The 26,605-nt window shown below is 43.6% G+C and overlaps 1 protein-coding gene across 1 annotated transcript in view; it reads left to right on the top strand.

The window, feature by feature from the left end:
• LOC134316967 (NACHT, LRR and PYD domains-containing protein 12-like) overlaps positions 1-26,605 on the top strand; it is a 175,526-nt gene that overhangs the window by 26,469 nt on the left and 122,452 nt on the right. The window contains exons 6-8 of the mRNA XM_062997557.1: positions 3,388-3,561; positions 19,060-19,233; positions 26,179-26,352. Of these exons, the coding sequence (XP_062853627.1) occupies positions 3,388-3,561; positions 19,060-19,233; positions 26,179-26,352 (522 nt within the window). The remainder of the gene's footprint in view (positions 1-3,387; positions 3,562-19,059; positions 19,234-26,178; positions 26,353-26,605) is intronic.

Here is a 26,605-nt window from a genome sequence, read left to right as displayed (position 1 = left end):
CACCAGCTCTTTGTGGTGTATCTCCCTTTGTTGAAGCTTTAGCTCTAGCCACTCTTTGTTACGTTTGGCTCTACACCAATAAAGGTTTTTTAGGAACCACGAGGCGAACACCAACCACAGACACAGAAAGAGTGTTAATACGTTTATTAAATATACCAAAATAGAAGTACTAAAGGTGAGGGGCACTTGGGAGCAGCAGCAGGGAGAGCAGACAGCTGAATAGGTCTGGTACAGTCATTCAGTAATGGAGTCAGAGAGGAGGAACCAGTCTGGTACAGTAATTCAGTAATTCAGTAAACCAGTCTCCATTACTGAATGACTGTACCAGACTGGTTCCTCCTCTCTGACTCCATTACTGAATGACTGTACCAGACTGGTTCCTCCTCTCTGTTTCCATTACTGAATGACTGTACCAGACTGGTTCCTGCTCTCTGACTCCATTACTGAATGACTGTACCAGACTGGTTCCTCCTCTCTGACTCCATTACTGAATGACTGTACCAGACTGGTTCCTCCTCTCTGACTCCATTACTGAATGACTGTACCAGACTGGTTCCTCCTCTCTGACTCCATTACTGAATGACTGTACCAGACTGGTTCCTCCTCTCTGTCTCCATTACTGAATTACTGTACCAGACTGGTTCCTCCTCTCTGACTCCATTACTGAATGACTGTACCAGACTGGTTCCTCCTCTCTGTCTCCATTACTGAATGACTGTACCAGACTGGTTCCTCCTCTCTGTTTCCATTACTGAATGACTGTACCAGACTGGTTCCTGCTCTCTGACTCCATTACTGAATGACTGTACCAGACTGGTTCCTCCTCTCTGACTCCATTACTGAATGACTGTACAAGACTGGTTCCTCCTCTCTGACTCCATGATGAAAACTTTAATGGATTCATGTTGATTTGTGTTTTCACCAGGCAGTGAAGGGAGGCTGCTAATAGTGTTATATTTATATCAACTGTTAGTTTAGTCTAATAATATTATTATTATTAATCATTATAAGTGACTGTTACACAGTCAGTAATGCAGTCAGAGAGGAGGAACCAGTCTGGTACAGTAATTCAGTAATGGAGACAGAGAGGAGGAACCAGTCTGGTACAGTAATTCAGTAATGGAGTCAGAGAGGAGGAACCAGTCTGGTACAGTAATTCAGTAATGGAGACAGAGAGGAGGAACCAGTCTGGTACAGTAATTCAGTAATGGAGACAGAGAGGAGGAACCAGTCTGGTACAGTAATTCAGTAATGGAGACAGAGAGGAGGAACCAGTCTGGTACAGTAATTCAGTAATGGAGTCAGAGAGGAGGAACCAGTCTGGTACAGTAATTCAGTAATGGAGTCAGAGAGGAGGAACCAGTCTGGTACAGTCATTCAGTAATGGAGACAGAGAGGAGGAACCAGTCTGGTACAGTAATTCAGTAATGCAGTCAGAGAGGAGGAACCAGTCTGGTACAGTAATTCAGTAATGGAGACAGAGAGGAGGAACCAGTCTGGTACAGTAATTCAGTAATGGAGTCAGAGAGGAGGAACCAGTCTGGTACAGTAATTCAGTAATGGAGACAGAGAGGAGGAACCAGTCTGGTACAGTAATTCAGTAATGGAGTCAGAGAGGAGGAACCAGTCTGGTACAGTAATTCAGTAATGGAGACAGAGAGGAGGAACCAGTCTGGTACAGTAATTCAGTAATGGAGACAGAGAGGAGGAACCAGTCTGGTACAGTAATTCAGTAATGGAGACAGAGAGGAGGAACCAGTCTGGTAAAGTCATTCGTAACCTCGTACTTAAGAACTTTCTTACATTTATGTGTGTTTCCCGAAACCCTTCGTAACTAACGTAATATTTAAATTTGTTGGTAAGTTACGAGTTACGAGTAGTCTGACCCATTCGTAACTCACTAATTACTTCTTAACTTAAAGTTTGGTGCACAAAACAATAAATGCAGCTAATTCTAAGTCTTTTAAAAACGAACACTCTGGTTCTATGCATGGCAACAGCACTTTTGGGTCATTCATTCCATTCCGAGTATAAAAATGTGTGTATTATTTAATTGTATTTTAAAGTTTAAATAATTTAATTCATAAAAATGTTAAAGTTAAAAACACTGACAAAATTAAAGCATTTTATAGATCCTTTAGTCAAAAATCACTGAAGTTTATTTACATTTACTATTGTTACTTGGCTATGTACATTACTTTGTATTGAGGGCGGTATATAATCGGCACAGAATGGCCTGGTTTGCTAAAACTCATAGAAAGCTTCTTAGCCATGATGTTACGTTTGGCCCCTTTCAATTCCACCAGCTCTTTGTGGTGTATCTCCCTTTGTTGAAGCTTTAGCTCTAGCCACTCTTTGTTACGTTTGGCTCTACACCAATAAAGGTTTTTTAGGAACCACGAGGCGAACACCAACCACAGACACAGAAAGAGTGTTAATACGTTTATTAAATATACCAAAATAGAAGTACTAAAGGTGAGGGGCACTTGGGAGCAGCAGCAGGGAGAGCAGACAGCTGAATAGGAAGCGGGCAGCACTCGGGAGGAGAGGAGAATGGACTGAGGAGAGGGCTGGAGGAACCGGCAGGAGTGCTGGAGGCAGAACGGTGGTGTGGAACCGAAGAGAAGGCAGGAGGAACCGGTAGGAGCACTGGAGGCAGGAAGGTGGCGTGGATCCAGAGAGAAAACAGGAACGAAGGAGGCTGGGAATCCAACAGGAAGCAACAACCTTGAAAAAGTAGAGTTCACAAAAACCAAGATAACAGCGCAATATGCAAACTGACGATCTGGTAGTGACTGAGGAGAAACCAGGGGCTTATAACTGTTGGCTGATCAGGAGTGGATTAAGAACAGGTGTGCCTAATTAGGCAAGGGAGAGATCTATTGGCTGGGTAGAAGGGGTGTTGTTACCTTGTGCTCTACCAGATGTCGCCAAAGCTTTCAGAGAGGAGCCTGAGGGAACAAGCTCAACTTGGGACTTCTAACACTCTTTTTCCACCTGAAACCTTCAGAATTTCACATCATTGTTTTTGTGATCCACCATGTCAGCACAGAAACCTTCAATTCTGATCAAACCAGCTAATTAACACAAAAAGTAATATGTGGTTTATATCCAACCAAATAATCAGAACCCTGTAAATAAAGCAGCACCAAAACACAACCACACCCTCATTATTACCATTTTATACCTAGTAATAAGAAGTGTGAAAGATCTAAAAGAAACCAGAGACCTGAGATCAGCCACATCTTCTTATTTTATTTGTACTTTGTTGATTTTACTGTTTCACAGAGATTCATCCACACTGATTGTAGACTGTAGTGACTCTGTAGATGATGAAGTTCCTCTAGAACTGAGAGAATGAAGAGTGGATCATTGTTCTCTCTGCAGGTTGAAGAATTGTGGTGTATCAGATGAAGGTTGTTCTGCTCTGGCTTCAGCTCTGAGATCAAACCCCTCACACCTGAGAGAACTCAATCTGTCTAATAATAAACTAGGAGAAACAGGAGTGAAGCGTCTCTCTGCTGTACTGGAGAATCCTCACTGTAAACTGGAGATACTGAGGTAAGATCATCTCTCTGAGAATCACACATGAGCTGCTCCTCACTAACTCATCTTCTCTAATAGTGAGACTGAAACAGAGGATTTAGGTTTGAATGGAAGTTGTGTCTTTACTAAATAAAGAGTAAAAATGCTCTGTTATATTTTAGTTTTTAGTTTTGATTAATTTATTGTTACTTCCATCATTTACCTTCAGCATATACAGAAGTGAGATACCGTTTCTCTACAGATTATAATGCTCAATCAACAAGCAGTCACACTGTGTAACAGTCATAATTATTGATTAATAATAGGGCTGGACAATATGGCTAAAATTTATATCACAATATAACTCCTAATTTCGGTCGATACGATAGAATTCCGATATCGATATGAATAATACAAATGTCAGAAAAACTGCCAAAAATACCAAAATTGGATGGCTGTACCTGCAAACCTCTTTTCTGGTTTCTGGCAAGAAATACAAGCTGAATACACGACTGAATCAGTCCTTCATCTCTTATCAGCTATTTCATCTGCTTCTTTTTCAAATGTGGACAGTGGCGGAGCCAGAAAATTTCCATAGGGGTGACCAGACTGAGACCATTGCTCACACAGGGGTGGCACAGAAACTGTCTGATACCTTATTTTTTGTATGTGGCTAGTGGCTGTTGATCTAGTAGTGTTTTGGTCACTCACTTGTTTACCTATACAGGCAGTGAGTGCCATGTAGAATTACATCAAGCCTAGCATAATAAGCTTTTTATTTTTTCTCTACTAAAATATAGCCTATAACCTTAACATTATGAGGAAGAATTTCAAAGATATTCCTTTGCAGTACTTGATCATTTGACTGCACACTTGTGTGTACCGATGAGACTCATTTGAACCCCAGAACATGCCAATGTGAATGCATGGAAACCAAATTTTAATTTTCTTTCAAGAATATGACAAATCAGAGCAGTAACGCTGAGCACTGGCTTCGTGCCTGTGGCGTACGTCATTTACATTTACGGCATTTAGCAGACGCCTTTTATCCAAAGCGACTTACATTACAGTTACAGTATACAGTCTGAGCAATTGAGGGTTAAGGGCCTTGCTCAGGGGCCCAACAGTGGCAACCTGGCAGTGGTGAGGCTTGAACCAGCGACCTTCTAATTACTAGTCCAGTACCTTAACCACTAGGCTACGACTTGCCCTTGCCCTCATCACGCACTGACGAATTTGTTTAAAAATCATATCACCATTATTGAAACATTTTCTATCGCGATATATATCGATATCGAATTATTGTCCAGCACTAATTAATAATAATAATAATAATATTAGACAAAACTAACAGTTAATATAAATATAACACTATTAGCTGCCCCCCTCACTGCTGGTGAATAACCTCGTACTTAAGAACTTTCTTACATTTATGTGTGTTTCCCGAAACCCTTCGTAATTAACGTAATATTTAAATTTGTTGGTAAGTTACGAGTAGTCTGACCCATTCGTAACTCACTAATTACTTCTTAACTTAAAGTTTGCGTGCACAAAACAATAAATGCAGCTAATTTGCCTTTTAAAAACAAAGACTCTGGTTCTATGCATGGCAACAGCACTTTTAGGTCATTCATTCTATTCCGAGTATACAAATGTGTGTAATATTTAATTGTATTTTAAGGTTTAAATAATTTCATTTAGGAAAATGTTAGAGTTAAAAACACTGACAAAAAGCATTAAAGCATTTTATAGATCCTTTAGTCAAAAATCACTAACATCTATTTACATTTACTATTGTTACTTGGTTATGTACAGTACTTTGTATGGAGGGCAGTATATAATCGACACAGAATGGCCTGGTTTGCTAAAACTCATAGAAAGCTTCTTAGCCATGATGTCAAGTTTGGCCCCTTCAATTCCACCAGCTCTTTGTGGTGTATCTCCCTCTGTTGAAGCTTTAGCTCTAGCCGCTCTTTCTCCACCTGAAACCTTCAGAATTTCACATCATTGTTTTTGTGATCCACCATGTCAGCACAGAAACCTTCAATTCTGATAAACCAGCAAATTAACATAAAAAGTATTAAGTAATAAGAAGTGTGAAATATCTAAAAGAAACCAGAGACCTGAGATCAATCACATCTTCTTATTTTATTTGTACTTTGTTGATTTTACTGTTTCACAGAGATTCATCCACACTGATTGTACAACCCCAAATCAGAAAAAGTTGGGACAGTATAAGAGGTCAGTCCATACCGCCGGCCACCAGCAGGGGGCCTGGGCGGTGCAGTAAGAGATCAGCTGGGAGCAGCTCTCAGAACTCCAGTTCCCAGAAGCCCCAGCACTGATTAGTGCTAATCAGGCACAACTGCAGGGTGCTGCAAAAAAGGCTCACACAAACCTTTGCTCAGTGCTGCACCTTTGTAGAGGTACAGACGGTATGGTATTTAGCAAGAAAAGAGAAAAGAAAAAGAAAAAGAAAAAAGAAAGGAGAAAAGAAAGGACATAAGAAAAGAAAAGAAAGAGAAGAGAAAAGAACAAAGAATATATAGAGCAGATTGACTGAGATATAAACTTAGAAAGAAAATCTTGGTGGATTGAGCTTAAAGGGTTCAGCTCACTGTAGATTTTATTTCTGAGAAAACTTTTGTTAAATAAATGTTATTAACCTTAACCCTTGTATTGTGTTAGAAAGCTGCCCACATCTTTAGTGTTAGCGGGTCAAATTTGACCCGATTTAAAACAGCCTAAAAAAATACTCAAAAACAATAGTTATCATCTAATTTTGTTTCTCACCTGATAGCTAACTTAGTTTGTATTTAAATCCATGTAAACACTGTTTTTAATTTTATTTTTTTGGCTCCATAAACTTTTCATCTCACAATATACCACTCATTTTCAATAAAAAAAAACCTGTTTAAATACATTGTAGTGAATTTCCTATAGTGAAGAAACAATGTAAGGATATTATCTGAGTCTAACAGACTAATATCAGAGCACACTGAGCAAATATTGTTTGTATTTTTTTTTTTTAATCTAAACATTATTATCTATAGTGACATCAGTGCTGCTACGGGTCAATTTTGACCCGTATAGATTTTTTCACTTTTTCATAAAACCAACTTTATTTTACTCAGAATAGCAGGTGTAAATTGAAAATTAAACTATAAATTGAACAGAAAAACAATATTGTGTGTGTGTGCATGTGTGTGTGTGCATGTGCGTGTTGTTTACATGCATATATCACAGTATGTGATTGTTTTAGTGTGCTCCTTGCAGATGTGTTTCTTACATGTGTGGCAAGTGGTGCTAGTTTTTCTGTCCTTGTTGAAGGGGCAACACTGGCACCTCTATCTCTTGTTCCCCCTAGCATCGCCTGTCTGGTTCCATGTACAGGATGCTGGTGTGGGTGTAGCCTGAAGCTCTCTCACCAAATTGACAGAGGCTTGGGTTCGGGGCAGCCGCTGGCATCTTTCAATGTGGGGATATACCAGAGTCCTCCCCAACTATTCCAGAAAAAGCCTCCTTTTGAAGGTTTTTCTGATGTTCCATCCAGGATTTATTTCTGTCCACACCACAAATGCATTGTATGCAGAAACATACAATATATTATAAGACATTTTGGCCACCTTTTTGTCTTTCGCTTGCATGTGTATGTGCCAGTGACCTAGTCCAGATTGTCAACTCCTCCTTTGTTTTTGTTATAATCCAGGATCATATCTGGCTTTTGTCCTCCCTACTGCTCACAGCAGCATTCTTGTGGAGAGTGGACATCACAATGACATTTCTGGGGTTTTTTTTGGACAGTTTGACACAATTGTGGTTCTCTCTAAGAATGCAAACTTCGAGGAGAGAGGTGCTCTGTCCTATGTTCCAAGAAGTGCAAGAGGAAGCTCAGGTTTGTTTTTCCTGACCGTTCCCACCATGGTCAGCTTCTTCTTCAGCAGTTCTTGGTCATAGGACGTGAAGAAATTATTACATGTTATATTGTGCCCCTGAAGACCATTTGTCATGTCTAGGACCACTTGCTTGTGTGTGTGTGTGTGTGTGTGTATGTAAGGTGGGGCAAATTGAGCCAGATTTGATCCACAGAGCAACCCACACCTTTTATGTAATAGACGCAACAGCAAGTATTCTATGCCGGGTCATATTTGACCCATAACACCACAAATATCACTTTTTTTATTAGAGACATTCAGAATGGACTAAAATTATGAAAATGTATTTTGTTGTGTTAATATAGCTGTTTCTGAGGATATCATGAAATCTTGTTCCAATACTAAAAAGCAAAGGGTACTTTTTACATACCTGAACTTAAAAACGGGTCAAATTTGACCCAAACACAATATAAGGGTTAAGGCTAAGGAGAATTTTGTGTGGGTTATTTATTACTTAATTTATATAATGGCATACACAGGATTTTCAAATTCACTTCCATTTGTTATTTATATATTTTTTGTATTTTATATTCTTCTATTCTATATTTCTATCTGTTTTTATATTGCACAAAACTGCACCTTTTTAAACCCACAATGTAAATTGCACATTGCTGATGTTTACAATGTTTTCTATGTTTACAGGTATGAATGTGTGTGTAGCGGAGGGGGATTATACCCTCCAAAGGAAACACTGGTTGAGGCGGCAATCAATGGATTGTTGTATTCCTATTAGAGAACAAGGAAGAGAGAGGTTCCTTATGGTGTTGCTCATTTATTTGGTGTTCAAATATCTTGTACAAGATGTTACAAATATGCTGGGTTACATGGGTTACAGATGCTGTAGTTGCTATGCTGGGGTTTACAAGCTGTGTTCAAAAGCTGTGCTAATTAAGCTGGAGTCAAAGCTGTGTTCAAAGCTGTGCTCAAAAGCTGTGGTCTAAAAGGAAACAACAATACTGTATATAAACATTAATAGAAAAGTATTTATAGCTAATACACCACGTAGAAACTATTATTAACAAACTAATTTGTGTAACGTTTTATCCAGCATACACTTAATATCATGCGTACTGAACAGCGCATTAACTCAAACACTGATTAAATCAAACATAACTGATTAAAGTTACAAATAGGCTGTCTAATAAATAATAATAACACCAAATTATACCAAAACACAAACAATACACGCTGTTCATATAAACAAGCACGCATTAATGTCTGCTATATTGGCGATATTCACTCGTATCACGGTCTATAGACATTAAGAGACTTTCACTTCAGAGCATGTTCATAGCACCTGTTCACTCTCCTTCTGCTCTTTAAATATGGCGAAGCCAAGTGACGTCACGGTTCAGGTAAAAACTATGAACTTTCGTACAGTGTGTGCTAAGGAGAGCGTGAGCTGTGTGAATAAGATTGTCTTTATTGTATTTTTTGTGCACTGCAAGCATCTGTGTAACCAAAAACAAATTCCTTGTATGTGTGAGTATACTTGGCCAATAAAGCCTGATTCTGATTCTAATAAAACAACTTAATACGTCCAAGCTATAACAGGCCATACACATAAACTTTATAACGCATACATAATATCGACCAAGATGGTGGCGCGTGCACAACGTGAGGCTCAGCGTCTCTCCAGACTTTGCATATTAGTAGTTATTAGTCTACTGTTTTTTAGTTTTTGCGTTCCATACTGCCAGGTGAGCATCTCATGTAGCGGGCAAACATTGATTGATATTGGTTTAAATAACTTAAACGGTAAATTTGATCTACAAATTCCTCTGGAAATCTCCGGATCGCCGTGGACTGCGGAATCGACTCACTCAGCTGAACGAAGCCGGCGCAAGCGCAGAGAACGTAAACAAAGGCGAGGAAAATGTGGAGGGCTACGGGCTAAGCTAACGCTAAACCCGCATCGTGCACCGGTTCCCAGCATTTTTCTCACCAAAGTACGATCTCTGACTAACAAAATGGATGAGCTGCGACTCTGGACTACAGCACACAAGTGGATCATGGAATGTAACATCATGATTCTGACGGAGAAGTGGCTGAACTGCAACATCCCCAGCAGCGCGGTGGAGCTGAATGGACGAAGTATGTTTAGAGCGGACAGAGTGGCAGCAAACCTTTTTATCCACCGAGAGAGTTCTCCGCTGTTGTTGTTACTGCAGTTTGCATCCCACCTGATGCCAACGCCAAGTTAGCTTTGAAAGAACTGAGTACAGCAGTCAGCAAACAACAAACTGCACACCCAGATGGAGTTTTTATCATTGCAGGGGATTTAATCACACCAACTTGAGGACTGTTTTACCAAAATTTTATCAAAATGTCTCCACTAGAGGAAAGAACACTGTTTTACACTGTTTCTGGACCATGTGTATTCGAACATTGCTGAGGCATACAAAGCCACTCCCTCCCCCACCTGGAAACGCCAAGGTTCAACTTCTGCTGAAAGCATGGGACGCTGCATTCAGGTTGGGTGACACTGAGGCCTACAGCTCAGCCAGGGCAAATCTGAAAAGGGGCATCAGAAGAGCCAAACACACCTACAAACTGTCTGTTGAGGAGCACTTTCACAACTCTGACCCCCGTCGTATGTGGAAGGGCATTCAGACACTCACCAGCTATAAACCATCACATCCAACCCCTCCATCCAACAGTGCGTCCCTCCCAGATGAGCTTAACAGGTTCTACGCTTGCTTTAACTACAACGGACTTCACACCACACAGTGTCGACCACCTGAGGACTGCAACCTCCTTACACTCTCTACAGCTGAGGTGTGTTCAGTACTGAGTAAAGTAAGATAAGATAACATAAGATAAGATAAAATTCCTTTATTGATCCCCATGGGGGAAATTCGAGTGTTACAGCAGCTCCAGTACAGTGTAAGTACAGTAAATAGAGTAAATAAAATAGAGTAGAATAAAATAAAAAAATAAGGAAATGATAAAAAAATTTACTATTATACAACAGTATGGTAATTACAACAGTATAATAAAAACACTATATATACTATATGTAGATATATACATATGTGTGAATAATGAAACATAGAGTCCAGGGTAGGGGGAGATATTGAAGTTCAGTTATTGTAGGGGGAAGCTGGCTCATCAGTGTGAGGACAGTCTGTGTATTCTGCTATTGTTATGCAGTCTGATGGCAGTTGGCACAAAAGAACGTCTGAAGCGCTCCGTCTTGCTCTTTGGTGGAATTAGTCTATGACTGAATGAACTACCCAGCCACCATAGTTCCTCATTGAGAGGGTGAGAAGGATTATCCAGGATGGCCCTGATTTTGTCCTTTGTTCTCCTCTCACATACTACCTCCAGACTGTCCAGCTGTAGACCCACAACAGAACTGGCTTTCCTGACCAGCTTATTTAGTTTATTGGCATCTCCAGCCCCACACCACACCACAGCAAAATAGAGGGTGCTTGCAACCACAGACTGATAGAAAGCTTTCAGCAGTCTGTTACACACATTGAAAGACCTCAGCCTCCTCATAAAAAACTACTCTGTCCTTGCCTATAGATGGCATCAGTGTTGTGTGTCCAGTCCAGCTTGTTATTAATATGTATCCCAAGGTACTTGTAGGAGTCCACCCTCTCCACCTCCTTTCCATGGATGAAAACCGGAACAGGGGGGCTTCTGTTCCTCTGGTAATCTACCACAATCTCTTTTGTCTTGCTGATGTTGAGCTTCAGGTGATTTTCACTGCACCATGTAGTGAAGCTCTCGATGAGTCCTCTGTACTCCTCCTTGTTGTCCCTGGTGATACATCCAACAATGGAGGAGTCATCAGGAAACTTCTGAAGGTGGCAGGAACCAGAGTTAAATCGGAAATCCGAGGTGTATACCGTGAAAAGGAATGGTGCTAGTACAGTTCCTTGGGGTGCACAAGTGTTGCACATGACAGACTCAGAAACACAGCCATCCACTCTGACATTTTGTGGTCGTCCTGTGAGGTAGTCTGTGATCCAGGATGTGGTATCAGGGTGCAGGTGCATCTTCAGCAGCTTCTCACTCAGTAGGCAGTGCTGGATGGTATTGAAGGCACTAGAGAAGTCAAAGAACATAATTCTCACAGTGCTTCCCTGCTTGTCCAAGTGAGAGAGGGCCTTGTGTATCATATAGATGATGGCATCATCCACCCCGATGTGTGGCCGGTATGCAAACTGCAGTGGGTCCAGGAAATCTGTCAGCTGAGACCTCAGGTGCCGTAGAACCAGTCTCTCAAAGGTCTTCATGACGTGTGATGTCAGAGCCACAGGTCTGTGGTCATTGAGATCGCTGGGACGATTCTTTTTCGGCACCGGAATGATGCAGGAGGTCTTCCACAGTGTAGGCACCTTCTTCAGTCTCAGAGAGAGATTAAAGAGGTGCTGTAGTGGAGCTGCCAGCTGCCATGCACATACCTTTAGCATCCTGGGGTTGATGTTATCAGGTCCACTGGCTTTGGTTCTCTTAAGCCTGGAGAGCTCCCGCTGTACCTGGTTGATGGTGAAGGTAGAGCATGGTGGAGATAGAATTTGCCCATAGCTGTGGGTTTCTGGCTGTGGGTGACTGGTTGGTAGAAGAGTGGTGAGTTGTCCAGTGTTATGTTTGCTTGAGTGGAGATTGTAGGAGAGTCAGGGCTGTCCAAGGTCAGTTGTCTGCTGAGAGAGGGTGTGAGAACAGAGGTGTTGATGGGTTGGAATGCACTGACTCCTGCAGCGGTGTGAGTGGGGCTATGGGTGTAGAGCAGGGGTGTCAAACTCATTTTCACCGAGGGCCACATCAGCATTATTGTTGCCCTCAAAGGGCCGGTTGTAACGTATCCTGCTGTGAATGCAGTCTGCTGTTTTTCTTGGAGGCTAAATTCTGCATTTATATTGTCCTACTTTACCACAGACACGGCCTCATAACACAAGACACGCACCGGTTTCTCTTCCTGAAGCACAAACTTGTTTTCACTTTCATTACATTACCTCCTTATGCTTAATTTTCTTATTTATCTTCTTGTACATTTTAGGACCATGTTTAAATATGTGTAACATCATCTACTGAAAATGTACTGGCGGGATGTGTCACTTTGCAGGTCACAAAATCAGCCTGCATTTTGAAAGATGCAGTTTATTTAGGATTTTACAGTGTATTTTTAAGACAATTGTTCTGCCCTCACTAATAGTTTATCCCCCTTGCTCAGCTAGACAGACAGACAGACAGACAGACAGACAGACAGCTCCCTTCAGAATACAGTCGGTTTTATTTGCTTCCCAGCTGTGTGATACACTGTGTACATCAAAATGAAGTAAAAATACAAACAATAAAAACAATAAAGAACTTAATACAGTACAAGCACACAGCTGTAGTCAAGTGATACATCTGGTACAATATGAGATTTAACCAAACGTAAAATAGAGGTAACGAGTTTGTAACTAAAGCGCTGCCGATATACTCACTAAACATTTACAAACAACTGAGAATATAAACGTCACTACTTACAGACGATGCTTTGGTATTATACTGCAAGATAATTATTTGTATTTATTTATTATTGTTTACGTTACTGACTGCGCTACCCCGCGTTCTTTTGCCGTAAAAGTCACATGGCTACTCAGCGAGGTCAAAGTTAGTTGCCATGACTACGATGTCACCAGTTGAATTTAAAGGCGCAGGAGCGCATTAAATTATAAGCGCGTCTCTGTAACGACTCGAACCATCAACAATCGTACAGTCGCTTAACCTCTCGCGGGCCGGATCAAATGACGCGGCGGGCCGGATCTGACCTTGAGTTTGACACACCTGGTGTAGAGTGACTCACTGTCTGAGCACCCAGTGGTGGGGGCTGTATCAAACCTATTGAAGAACAGGTTTAGCTCAGATGCAAATTTCAGGTCTCCCTGTACTCCATGTGCAGGCCGACTGCAGCCTGTCATCTGTTTCAACCCGTTCCGCACATCTCTCGTGTTGTTCTGTCCCATTTTAGCCTCCATCTTCTCCCTGTAACAGTTTCTAGCCTCTCTTAGTTTCCTCTTAAGTTCCTTTTGAACAGCTCGAAGTTCCTCTCTGTCCTTACACATGAAGGCCCTCTTCTTCCTGTTGAGAAGGTTTTTAATTTCTTTACTTATCCACGGCTTGTTGTTCTGGTATCAGCGAACCTTCTTGGTGGGTACAATAGTGTCCTCACAGAAGCGGATATAGTCCGTGATGCAGTGAGAGAGGCCCTCGATGTCCTCCCCGTAGTCGTTCTGGAATAGCTCCCAGTCTGTGTTTTGGAAACACTCCTGGAGAATCTCCTCGGCTTCTCTGGACCAAACCTTCACAGTTTTTGTGCTGGGCATCTGTTGCATAACCAGTGGCTTGTAGGTGGCCACCAGGTGTACGAGGTTATGGTCAGATACTCCGAGCGGGGGAAGAGCAGAGGAACTGTATGCACTTTCCACATTGACATAAAATAGGTCCAGGATCTTGTTCTCTCTCGTTGCACAGTTGACATACTGTTTAAAGTTGGTCAGTACAGAAGAGAGGGAGACATGGTTAAAATCCCCGCAGATCACTGTGAGGGCGCTGGGATGGGCTGCAGTGATTGAGTAAATGACGTCCCTTGTGTTCTTTGCCGCAGCCGATGGAGGGATGTAAACAACAATAGCAATGGCGTGTGAGAACTCCCGTGGTAGATAGTACGGTCTCAAACCCACCGCCAGAAGTTCAATGTCTGGAGTGCAGATACATTCCTTCACAGTCACATGTTACACCATTTAGAGTTCACAAATACAGCACGTCCTCATCCTCTCTTCTTACCACTTTGCTTCCCTCTGTCTGCTCGAGCTAGCGAGAAACCAGCTAGCTCAATATGACTATCCGGTACATTCTCATGCAGCCATGTTTCTGTGAAGCACAGTAGGCTACATTCCTTGTAGGTTCGCTGGTTGTTCATCAAAGCTGATAGTTCCTCCACCTTGTTAGTGAGAGACCTCACATTTCCAAAAATGACCGAAGGAAGAAAAGGTTTAATTCTCCTGTCCCTCTCAATCCTCTCCCGTACCTTCACTCCAGCTCTTTTTCCACAACGGGGTTGTCTCCATATCTCCTCAGGTATGTGAGCAGAGGGGATACCGGCTCCCTTCTGGTACTGCAGAAGCTCGTCACGGGTGTAAGTTGTCATGTTTGTAAGAAATAAATACTAAATAAATACTAAATCACTACAATTAAATAAAAGTGTACAAAAATAGAACAGAAAGAAAGAGCAAAAAGAGCACAAAAAAGCAAAGTAGATAAGAGCAGCTGCAACAGGCTGCTGATCCCTCCAGCGCCAAGGTGTGAATGCGAGAAAGGCTGCCGGCCCTGACGGCATCCCCGGACGTGTCCTGAGCACGTGCGCTGAACAGTTAGCCCAGGTCTTCTGTAACATTTACAACCTGTCACTGGCCCAGGCTACTGTTCCTACGTGCTGGAAGACTTCAATCATCATTCCTGTGCCAAAGCATACTTCTGCAGCATGCCTGAACGGTAGCACTTACACCTATTGCAATAAAGTGCTTTGAGAAACTGGTTCTCTGCCATCTGAAAGCGGTGCTTCCACCAGCACTGGATCCCTACCAGTTTGCCTACCGTTCAAACAGATCAACAGAGGATGCCATTTCCACTGCCCTTCACTCTGCCCTCACCCATCTGGACGATAATGGCACCTACATTCGAATGCTGTTTATTGACTTGAGCTCCGCCTTCAATACGGTTATCCGAACCAAGCTGGTAGCCAAGCTCAGTGACCTGGGAATCAGCACCCCCATGTGTAACTGGGTCTTAAACGTTTTAACAAACAGACCCCAGTCTGTAAGGTTAGGTAGTAAGGTGTCCTCTAGCCTGACTCTGAGTACTGGTGTTCCACAGGGCTGTGTGTTAAGGCCACTGCTTTTCTCCCTGTTCACCCACGACTGTGTGCCGCTGCATAGATCCAACATCCTCATCAAGTTTGCAGATGACACCACAGTGGTTGGCCGCATTAAAGACAATGATGAATCGGCCTACAGGGAGGAGATCCAGCACTTGGTGGCGTGGTGTTCTTCCAACAACCTTCATCTGAACACTGAGAAGACCTCATTGTGGACTTCCAGAAAACCAAGAGCTGTACACACCTCCCTGTCCTTATCAACGGTGACGAGGTGGAGCGTGTCTCCAGTTTCAAGTTTTTGGGCATCCACTTCTCTGAGGATCTTTCCTGGACCCACAACACATTCTGTCTGGTGAAGAAAGCGCAGCAGCGTCTTTACTTCTTGAGGAGACTAAAAAAGGACCATCTGTCTCCTCAGATTCTCACAAACTTTTACCGCTGCACCATCGAGAGCGTACTGTCCAACTGTGTGACAGTGTGGTACGGCAGCTCCACTGTGGCTGACAGGAAGGCCCTTCACAAGGTGGTGAGGACTGCTTCACGAATCATCGGTACACAGCTTACCATACCATCGGAGACCGTCACCACCAGCGCTGTGTGCGCAGAGCACACAGCATCATCAGGGACCACTACCACCCCAGCCACACACTGTATAACCTTCTGCCATCTGGGATAAGATACAGGAGCATACGTGCCAGGACCAGTCGGCTCAAAAACAGTTTTTTCCCCACCTCATTAAATTTATTAAACACCACTATTCACCGTTAACACACAACATTCTGGACTAAACACTGGACCTACTATTATTTATTATTTATCATTTGCACCGTCTGGATTACACATTGGACTGTTGCATTATTATTTATCATTGCACAAGTTGCACCTGCACTTTACCATCACCCCGGACTGCACACTGGACTGTCGTAATTATTTATTATTGCACCTGCACTTTACACAACCGTCATACATACAGTGTATCACAAAAGTGAGTACACCCCTCACATTTCTGCAGATATTTAAGTATATCTTTTCATGGGACAACACTGACAAAATGACACTTTGACACAATGAAAAGTAGTCTGTGTGCAGCTTATATAAGAGTGTAAATTTATTCTTCCCTCAAAATAACTCAATATACAGCCATTAATGTCTAAACCACCGGCAACAAAAGTGAGTACACCCCTTAGTGAAAGTTCTTGAAGTGTCAATATTTTGTGTGGCCACCATTATTTCCCAGAACTTCCTTAACTCTCCTGGGCATGGAGTTTACCAGAGCTTCACAGGTTGCCACTGGAATGCTTTTCCACTCCTCCATGACGACATCACGGAGCTGGCGGATATTCGAGACTTTGCGCTCCTCCACCTTCCGCTTGAGGATGCCCCAAAGATGTTCTATTGGGTTTAGGTCTGGAGACATGCTTGGCCAGTCCATCACCTTTACCCTCAGCCTCTTCAATAAAACAGTGGTCGTCTTAGAGGTGTGTTTGGGGTCATTATCATGCTGTAACACTGCCCTGCGACTCAGTTTCCGGAGGGAGGGGATCATGCTCTGCTTCAGTATTTCACAGTACATATTGGAGTTCATGTGTCCCTCAATGAAATGTAACTCCCCAACACCTGCTGCACTCATGCAGCCCCAGACCATGGCATTCCCACCACCATGCTTGACTGTAGGCATGACACACTTATCTTTGTACTCCTCACCTGATTGCCGCCACACATGCTTGAGACCATCTGAACCAAACAAATTAATCTTGGTCTCATCAGACCATAGGACATGGTTCCAGTAATCCATGTCCTTTGTTGACATGTCTTCAGCAAACTGTTTGCGGGCTTTCTTGTGTAGAGACTTCAGAAGAGGCTTCCTTCTGGGGTGACAGCCATGCAGACCAATTTGATGTAGTGTGCGGCGTATGGTCTGAGCACTGACAGGCTGACCCCCCACCTTTTCAATCTCTGCAGCAATGCTGACAGCACTCCTGCGCCTATCTTTCAAAGACAGCAGTTGGATGTGACGCTGAGCACGTGCACTCAGCTTCTTTGGACGACCAACGCGAGGTCTGTTCTGAGTGGACCCTGCTCTTTTAAAACGCTGGATGATCTTGGCCACTGTGCTGCAGCTCAGTTTCAGGGTGTTGGCAATCTTCTTGTAGCCATGGCCATCTTCATGTAGCGCAACAATTCGTCTTTTAAGATCCTCAGAGAGTTCTTTGCCATGAGGTGCCATGTTGGACCAGTATGAGAGAGTGTGAGAGCTGTACTACTAAATTGAACACACCTGCTCCCTATGCACACCTGAGACCTAGTAACACTAACAAATCACATGACATTTTGGAGGGAAAATGACAAGCAGTGCTCAATTTGGACATTTAGGGGTGTAGTCTCTTAGGGGTGTACTCACTTTTGTTGCCGGTGGTTTAGACATTAATGGCTGTATATTGAGTTATTTTGAGGGAAGAATAAATTTATGCTGTTATATAAGCTGCACACAGACTACTTTTCATTGTGTCAAAGTGTCATTTTGTCAGTGTTGTCCCATGAAAAGATATACTTACATATCTGCAGAAATGTGAGGGGTGTACTCACTTTTGTGATACACTGTATATATGTGTAGTTATAGTTATTTTTTCACCATCCTTATATAGTTATAGTTACAGCTGTATAGTTACTATTTACTCATCCTTTATTACTAGTACTGTTATTACTAATATATACCTATACCTACCTAACTTTATTATTATTACTGTTACTATTATAATACATATCCATTTTTATTAATATGCTTGTTATTAATGTTATTATGTATATAGTACTATGTACATAGATATAATTTCATATATGTAAATAGCTATAGTTATAACTTTATATTCATATTAATCATAGATATATGTTTACTGATATTCTCTGTTTTTCTTTGCACAATGCTAATATTTGCACTTCTGGTAGATGCTAACTACATTTCGTTGCCTTGTACCTGTACTAAGCAATGACAATAAAATCTATCTATCATACATTCAGTGGGAATGATAGAGCATAGTATACCTCCTAGGACTATAAGCTTATATTTGAGCAGAATAATATTTGAACAGTTCTACCCTAAGCAAAATATAATGTATACTCAAGAACACATATTACCCAACATAAAACAAGGCCACAGATCTTTGTGTGTTTCTTTGTGTGTAGGTGTCAAATCCTCCAGCAGATCTTGGAGGCCTTAATGGCCTGGCGCCGGTTTGTCCGAGAAAAAAATGGGGGAGGGTCATTATGGGATTAACTCCCCCTAGCCCTGTGTCTTCCTCGCGTAATATACGTCCTGGGAAGTTAGAAGAAGGTTTACAAGAGTTTTATTGGCGTGATGTCTGTCTTTTGTTTTAAAAAGGGGTCTGTGAAAACAATCCCAAGCTCAGTTTTCCCCAGGGAGCCTTCAGGTGTTTTGGTTACAAAAGGTCGTAAACCAGAAAGTGGGGTGTCAGAGAAGGTCCAAAGCTTTTAAAGATTAAAATCTTGTGGGTCTCCACAGACTGACTTAGAGAAATTTCACAGTTTAATGTTCTGAAGAAAGCAAAGAACATAAGCTCCAAGACATCAAAATAAATGTAAGAAACTCTGGGTTTCTATTTTATTTGCACTTGAACTTTTTCTGATTTGGGACTGTAGTGACTCTGTAGATGATGAAGTTCCTCTAGAACTGAGAGAATGAAGAGTGGATCATTGTTCTCTCTGCAGGTTGCGTGATTGTGGTGTATCAGATGAAGGTTGTTCTGCTCTGGCTTCAGCTCTAAGATCAAACCCCTCACACCTGAGAGAACTTCATCTGTCTGGAAATAAACTAGGAGATTCAGGAGTGAAGCGTCTCTCTGCTGTACTGGAGAATCCTCACTGTAAACTGGAGATACTGAGGTAAGATCATCTCTCTGAGAATCACACATGAGCTGCTCCTCACTAACTCATCTTCTCTAATAGTGAGACTGAAACAGAGGATTTAGAGAATTTAGGATCAAAGCTAAATAATAGTTATTATTATTAATAAAAGATGAACATTGAAACGGTCTCATTATTAAACAAAACTAACAGTTAATATAAATATAACACTATTAGTCGCCCCCCTCACTGCCTGATGAAAATACAATACAATTCTGTTACAGTTTTTCTCTTTTCCTTTTGCTAAAACCTTTTATAAAAGAACTAAATGTTTTAATCAAAAACAGAGAGAGAGGAGGTACAATAATTCAGTAATGGAGACAGAAAGAAGGAACCAGTCTGGTACAGTAATTCAGTAATGGAGACAGAGAGGAGGAACCAGTCTGGTACAGTAATTCAGTAATGGAGACAGAGAGAAGGAACCAGTCTGGTACAGTAATTCAGTAATGGAGACAGAGAGGAGGAACCAGTCTGGTACAGTAATTCAGTAATGGAGTCAGAGAGGAGGAACCAGTCTGGTACAGTCATTCAGTAATGGAGACAGAGAGGAGGAACCAGTCTGGTACAGTAATTCAGTAATGGAGACAGAGAGGAGGAACCAGTCTGGTACAGTAGTTCAGTAATGGAGTCAGAGAGGAGGAACCAGTCTGGTACAGTAATTCAGTAATGGAGTCAGAGAGGAGGAACCAGTCTGCTACAGTAATTCAGTAATGGAGACAGAGAGGAGGAACCAGTCTGGTACAGTAATTCAGTAATGGAGTCAGAGAGGAGGAACCAGTCTGGTACAGTCATTCAGTAATGGAGACAGAGAGGAGGAACCAGTCTGGTACAGTAATTCAGTAATGGAGACAGAGAGGAGGAACCAGTCTGGTACAGTAATTCAGTAATGGAGACAGAGAGGAGGAACCAGTCTGGTACAGTAATTCAGTAATGGAGACAGAGAGGAGGAACCAGTCTGGTACAGTAATTCAGTAATGGCTGCTCATGATCTTCATCATCATCAAAGAAAAATCCAGCAAACCAACCAGATCACTTTTACTATCAGTACATTCAACTGAAAGAAGCCATAAAGAAAACAGTCAACAATAAAACCTTTATAACCACAATATTCTACCACTTTATTTACACTTACACTATATGGCCAAAAGTATGTGGACACATCTTCTAATTATTCTGTTCAGGTGTTTCAGCCACACCCACTGCTAACAGGTGTAAACAATCAATTTTTTAAAAATAATATTTGTTTCCAACACAGGATGTTTTTTAAATATAAAATAAACCACTTTAATTTGGATTTATGAATCTTGAATTTATTATCTGACAAAAACAAGTTTTCTCATCTGTATTAATTGTCACGGTGGGGCTAATGACTAAACAAAGACAAGACAAAGGGGGCGGACACACACGCAGAGATGTAGGGCAATATATTTATTAATGAACTAAACAAGGGAATGACAAGAGAATGGAACATGAACTAGGTACACAGACTGGGAACACAGACTGGGAACACGGACTGGGAATATAAACTAGGGATACAGACTAAACATAGGTTAGGAACATAGGCTAAACATAAGCTAGGAACATTGGCTAAACACAGGCTAGGAACACTGGCTAAACACAGGCTAGGAACACTGGCTAAACACAGGCTAGGAACACAAACTAAACATAAGCTAGGAACACTGGCTAAACGCAGGCTAGGAACACTGGCTAAACACAGGCTAGGAACACAAACTAAACATAAGCTAGGGACATTGGCTAAACACAGGCTAGGAACACTGGCTAAACCCAGGCTAGGAACACAAACTAAACATAAGCTAGGGACATTGGCTAAACACAGGCTAGGAACACTGGCTAAACACAGGCTAGGAACACAAACTAAACATAAGCTAGGGACATTGGCTAAACACAGGCTAGGAACACTGGCTAAACCCAGGCTAGGAACACAAACTAAACATAAGCTAGGGACATTGGCTAAACACAGGCTAGGAACACTGGCTAAACACAGGCTAGGAACACAAACTAAACATAAGCTAGGGACATTGGCTAAACACAGGCTAGGAACACTGGCTAAACGCAGGCTAGGAACACAAACTAAACATAAGCTAGGGACATTGGCTAAACACAGGCTAGGAACACTGGCTAAACGCAGGCTAGGAACACTGGCTAAACGCAGGCTAGGAACACTGGCTAAACGCAGGCTAGGAACACAAACTAAACATAAGCTAGGGACATTGGCTAAACACAGGCTAGGAACACTGGACAATAACCACCATAAACCAAAATAACCCCTGCCAGCCTGTTCCTCAGCTCTCCTTTTTAAACTGGTCCCTGATTAGGAACAGCTGGGGCTGATTGCTCAGGGGGACCAATCAGGAGTGAGGCCTGTCAGGAGTGAGTGTGCTCACGGAGAAGAGGGGCGTGGCACATATAAGCACACCAAGGCTAGCAGTGTGACAGATGCCCCTCCCAAAGGCACTACACCTGGAGTGCCTAAAATAAACAAAACCAAGGAGGTCCTGGGCCCTGCGGGGTAAATTTGAAGTCATTAAAAATGTCCTCAGGCAGGCATGACAAAAGTTCAGATGCGCCGTCGGTGGGTGCTGATAAAGAACCAGGAGCACCCTCTGGGGGTGCTGACTTGACAGGAGCGCCTTTGGAGACAGGAGTGCCATCAGGGGGCACCGACTCGGGAACAAGAGCGCCATCGGAGGGCGCCAACTCGGGAACAGAAGCACCATCAAAGGACTCCAACTCTGGAACAGGAGCGCCATCAGGGGGCGCCAACTCAGGAACAGGAGCGCCATCGGAGGACACCAACTCGGGAACAGAAGTGCCGTCGGAGGACACCAACTCGGGAACAGAAGTGCCGTCGGAGGACACCAACTCGGGAACAGAAGTGCCGTCGGAGGACACCAACTCGGGAACAGAAGTGCCGTCGGAGGACACCAACTCGGGAACAGAAGTGCCGTCGGAGGACACCAACTCGGGAACAGAAGTGCCGTCGGAGGACACCAACTCGGGAACAGAAGTGCCGTCGGAGGACACCAACTCGGGAACAGAAGTGCCGTCGGAGGACACCAACTCAGGAACAGAAGTGTCGTCGGAGGACACCAACTCAGGAACAGGAGTGCCATCAGGGGGCACCAACTCAGGAACAGAAATCAACTGCGGTGAGCCTGGCGAAGAGGCTTCGGGAGTCAGCTGCGGTGAGCCTGGCGAAGAGGCTTCGGGAGTCAGCTGCGGTGAGCCTGGCGAAGAGGCTTCGGGAGTCAGCTGCGGTGAGCCTGGCGAAGAGGCTTCGGGAGTCAGCTGCGGTGAGCCTGGCGAAGAGGCTTCGGGAGTCAGCTGCGGTGAGCCTGGCGAAGAGGCTTCGGGAGTCAGCTGCGGTGAGCCTGGCGAAGAGGCTTCGGGAGTCAGCTGCTGTGAGCCTGGCGAAGAGGCTTCGGGAGTCAGCTGCGGTGAGCCTGGCGAAGAAGCTTCGGGAGTCAGCTGCTGTGAGCCTGGCGAAGAGGCTTCGGGAGTCAGCTGCGGTGAGCCTGGCGAAGAAGCTTCGGGAGTCAGCTGCTGTGAGCCTGGCGAAGAGGCTTCGGGAGTCAGCTGCGGTGAGCCTGGCGAAGAGGCTTCGGGAGTCAGCTGCGGTGAGCCTGGCGAAGAGGCTTCGGGAGTCAGCTGCGGTGAGCCTGGCGAAGAGGCTTCGGGAGTCAGCTGCGGTGACCCTTGAGAAGAGGCGTCCGGAGTCAGCTGCAAAAACACTGGAGAAACGTCATTAATCAGCTGCACAAATCCTTGAGAATCTCCTTGATTCAGCTGTGAGGACTCTGGAGTGGTGTCCAAAGTCAGCTGCGAAAACACTGGAGAAACGTCAGTCAGCTGCGAGGACCCTGGAGAGGCGTCCAAAGTCAGCTGCGAAAACACTAGAGAAACATCACTCAGCTGTGAGGACCCTGGAGAGGTGTCCGAAGTCAGCTGCAAAAATCCTTGAGAAACTCCTTGAAACAACAGTGAGGACCCTGGAGAGGCGTCTGAAGTCACTTGCGAAAACACTAGAGAAACGTCATTCAGCTGCGTGGACCCTGGAGAGGCGTCCGAAGTCAGCTGCAAAAATCCTTGAGAAACTCCTTGAAACAACGGTGAGGACCCTGGAGAGGCGTCTGAAGTCACTTGCGAAAACACTGGAGAAACGTCACTCAGCTGTGAGGACCCTGGAGAGGCGTCTGAAGTCACTTGCGAAAACACTGGAGAAACAGTACTCAACTGTGAGGACCCTGGAGAGGTGTCCGAAGTCACTTGCGAAAACACTAGAGAAACGTCATTCAGCTGCGTGGACCCTGGAGAGGCGTCCGAAGTCAGCTGCAAAAATCCTTGAGAAACTCCTTGAAACAACGGTGAGGACCCTGGAGAGGCGTCCGAAGTCACTTGAGAAAACACTGGAGAAACGTCATTCAGCTGCGTGGACCCTTGAGAGGCGTCCGAAGTTAGCTGCGAAAACACTGGAGAGGCGTCCGAAATCAGCTGCTTGGACCCTGGATATGCGTCAAAAGTCAGCTGTTTGGACCCTGGAAAGACCGGACTCAGCTGCGAAAACACTGGCGAGGAGTCCGGAATCAGCTGCTTGGACCCTGGATATGCGTCAGAAGTCAGCTGTTTGGACCCTGGAGAAACTGGACTCAGCTGCGAAAACACTGGAGAGGCGTCCGAAATCAGCTGCTTGGACCCTGGATATGCGTCAGAAGTCAGCTGTTTGGACCCTGGAGAAACTGGACTCAGCTGCGAAAACACTGGAGAGGCGTCCGAAATCAGCTGCTTGGACCCTGGATATGCGTCAGAAGTCAGCTGTTTGGACCCTGGAGAAACTGGACTCAGCTGCGAAAACACTGGAGACATTGGACAGACTTGGACAGACGAACTCGGCCTAGGACTGACCCGAACTTGAGAACACGGCACTGGGGCCGGTGAACAAACAAAAAGACCCCTGGAGCCCTTGGGGTGACGACGAGAAAATTGAGCTCGCATGAGGCCCTCAAACTCTTGCACAGAGTTCAGCACTGCTCCCTTCTCAGTCCAGAGCCGCCTCGCCCATTCTCGCGCAGCACCCTTCAGCCTAGACATCATGAACATCACCTTTTGTGTTTCAGAAGGCTGCGGGTCGAGAAGGTTTTGCAGGTAGAGCTGGCTCTGAAGCAGAAAGCCCTCAACCAAAAGGTCGCTTCCATCATAGGGAGCTGGCTTGTAAAGTAAGAAGATTAGAGGAAACCTCATGGAGTCAAACTCCGGAAAATTACTAAGACTAAACATCTCGCTGTGTCCTAGAGAGGGGTTATTATGTCACGGTGGGGCTAATGACTAAACAAAGACAAGACAAAGGGGGCGGACACACACGCAGAGATGTAGGGCAATATATTTATTAATGAACTAAACAAGGGAATGACAAGAGAATGGAACATGAACTAGGTACACAGACTGGGAACACAGACTGGGAACACGGACTGGGAATATAAACTAGGGATACAGACTAAACATAGGTTAGGAACATAGGCTAAACATAAGCTAGGAACATTGGCTAAACACAGGCTAGGAACACTGGCTAAACACAGGCTAGGAACACTGGCTAAACACAGGCTAGGAACACAAACTAAACATAAGCTAGGAACACTGGCTAAACGCAGGCTAGGAACACTGGCTAAACACAGGCTAGGAACACAAACTAAACATAAGCTAGGGACATTGGCTAAACACAGGCTAGGAACACTGGCTAAACCCAGGCTAGGAACACAAACTAAACATAAGCTAGGGACATTGGCTAAACACAGGCTAGGAACACTGGCTAAACACAGGCTAGGAACACAAACTAAACATAAGCTAGGGACATTGGCTAAACACAGGCTAGGAACACTGGCTAAACCCAGGCTAGGAACACAAACTAAACATAAGCTAGGGACATTGGCTAAACACAGGCTAGGAACACTGGCTAAACACAGGCTAGGAACACAAACTAAACATAAGCTAGGGACATTGGCTAAACACAGGCTAGGAACACTGGCTAAACGCAGGCTAGGAACACAAACTAAACATAAGCTATGGACATTGGCTAAACACAGGCTAGGAACACTGGCTAAACGCAGGCTAGGAACACTGGCTAAACGCAGGCTAGGAACACTGGCTAAACGCAGGCTAGGAACACAAACTAAACATAAGCTAGGGACATTGGCTAAACACAGGCTAGGAACACTGGACAATAACCACCATAAACCAAAATAACCCCTGCCAGCCTGTTCCTCAGCTCTCCTTTTTAAACTGGTCCCTGATTAGGAACAGCTGGGGCTGATTGCTCAGGGGGACCAATCAGGAGTGAGGCCTGGCAGGAGTGAGTGTGCTCACGGAGAAGAGGGGCGTGGCACATATAAGCACACCAAGGCTAGCAGTGTGACATTAATGCTTTATCATTGGACTAGGAGTCCAAACTGATTTGTGTTCCCACAATGGCAATGTTCATGGTACATCAGGCTGGTCTCAAAAGGAAGTAACAAGCACAATTCTAAACGAGCACACTTTATTATTTCACACCACCATATCAGCACAAGAACCTTCAATTCTGATCAAATCAGCAAAGGAGCACAAAAAGAAAAAAAATGTGGTTTATATCCAACACTGAATAGAGCAGCACATTCCACCCCTCACACCAGCACCAAACCACAACCACACCCTCATCATTACCATTTTATACCAAGTAATAAGAAGTGTGAAAGATCTAAAAGAAACCAGAGACCTGAGATCAGCCACATCTTCTTATTTTATTTGTACTTTGTTGATTTTACTGTTTCACAGAGATTCATCCACACTGATTGTAGACTGTAGTGACTCTGTAGATGATGAAGTTCCTCTAGAACTGAGAGAATGAAGAGTGGATCATTGTTCTCTCTGCAGGTTGCGTGATAGTGGTGTATCAGATGAAGGTTGTTCTGCTCTGGCTTCAGCTCTGAGATCAAACCCCTCACACCTGAGAGAACTTCATCTGTCTAATAATAAACTAGGAGATTCAGGAGTGAAGCGTCTCTCTGCTGTACTGGAGAATCCTCACTGTAAACTGGAGATACTGAGGTAAGATCATCTCTCTGAGAATCACACATGAGCTGCTCCTCACTAACTCATCTTCTCTAATAGTGAGACTGAAACAGAGGATTTAGGTTTGAATGGAAGTTGTGTCTTTACTAAATAAAGAGTAAAAATGATCTATAAAAATAAACCTGTAACAATACTGAGTCCTTCAGTCTAAGAGGAGGAATTACTTCTGATTTATGTTTTACTGCTCTTACATCTGATCAGCCCTGGTGAAAGAAGTATGATCAATACA

The sequence above is a fragment of the Trichomycterus rosablanca genome, chromosome 1, assembly GCF_030014385.1.
Source record: "Trichomycterus rosablanca isolate fTriRos1 chromosome 1, fTriRos1.hap1, whole genome shotgun sequence".
NCBI lineage: Eukaryota > Metazoa > Chordata > Actinopteri > Siluriformes > Trichomycteridae > Trichomycterus > Trichomycterus rosablanca.
Note: the sequence above shows the minus strand (reverse complement) of the source record. Positions and strands in the feature narration are given on the sequence as shown.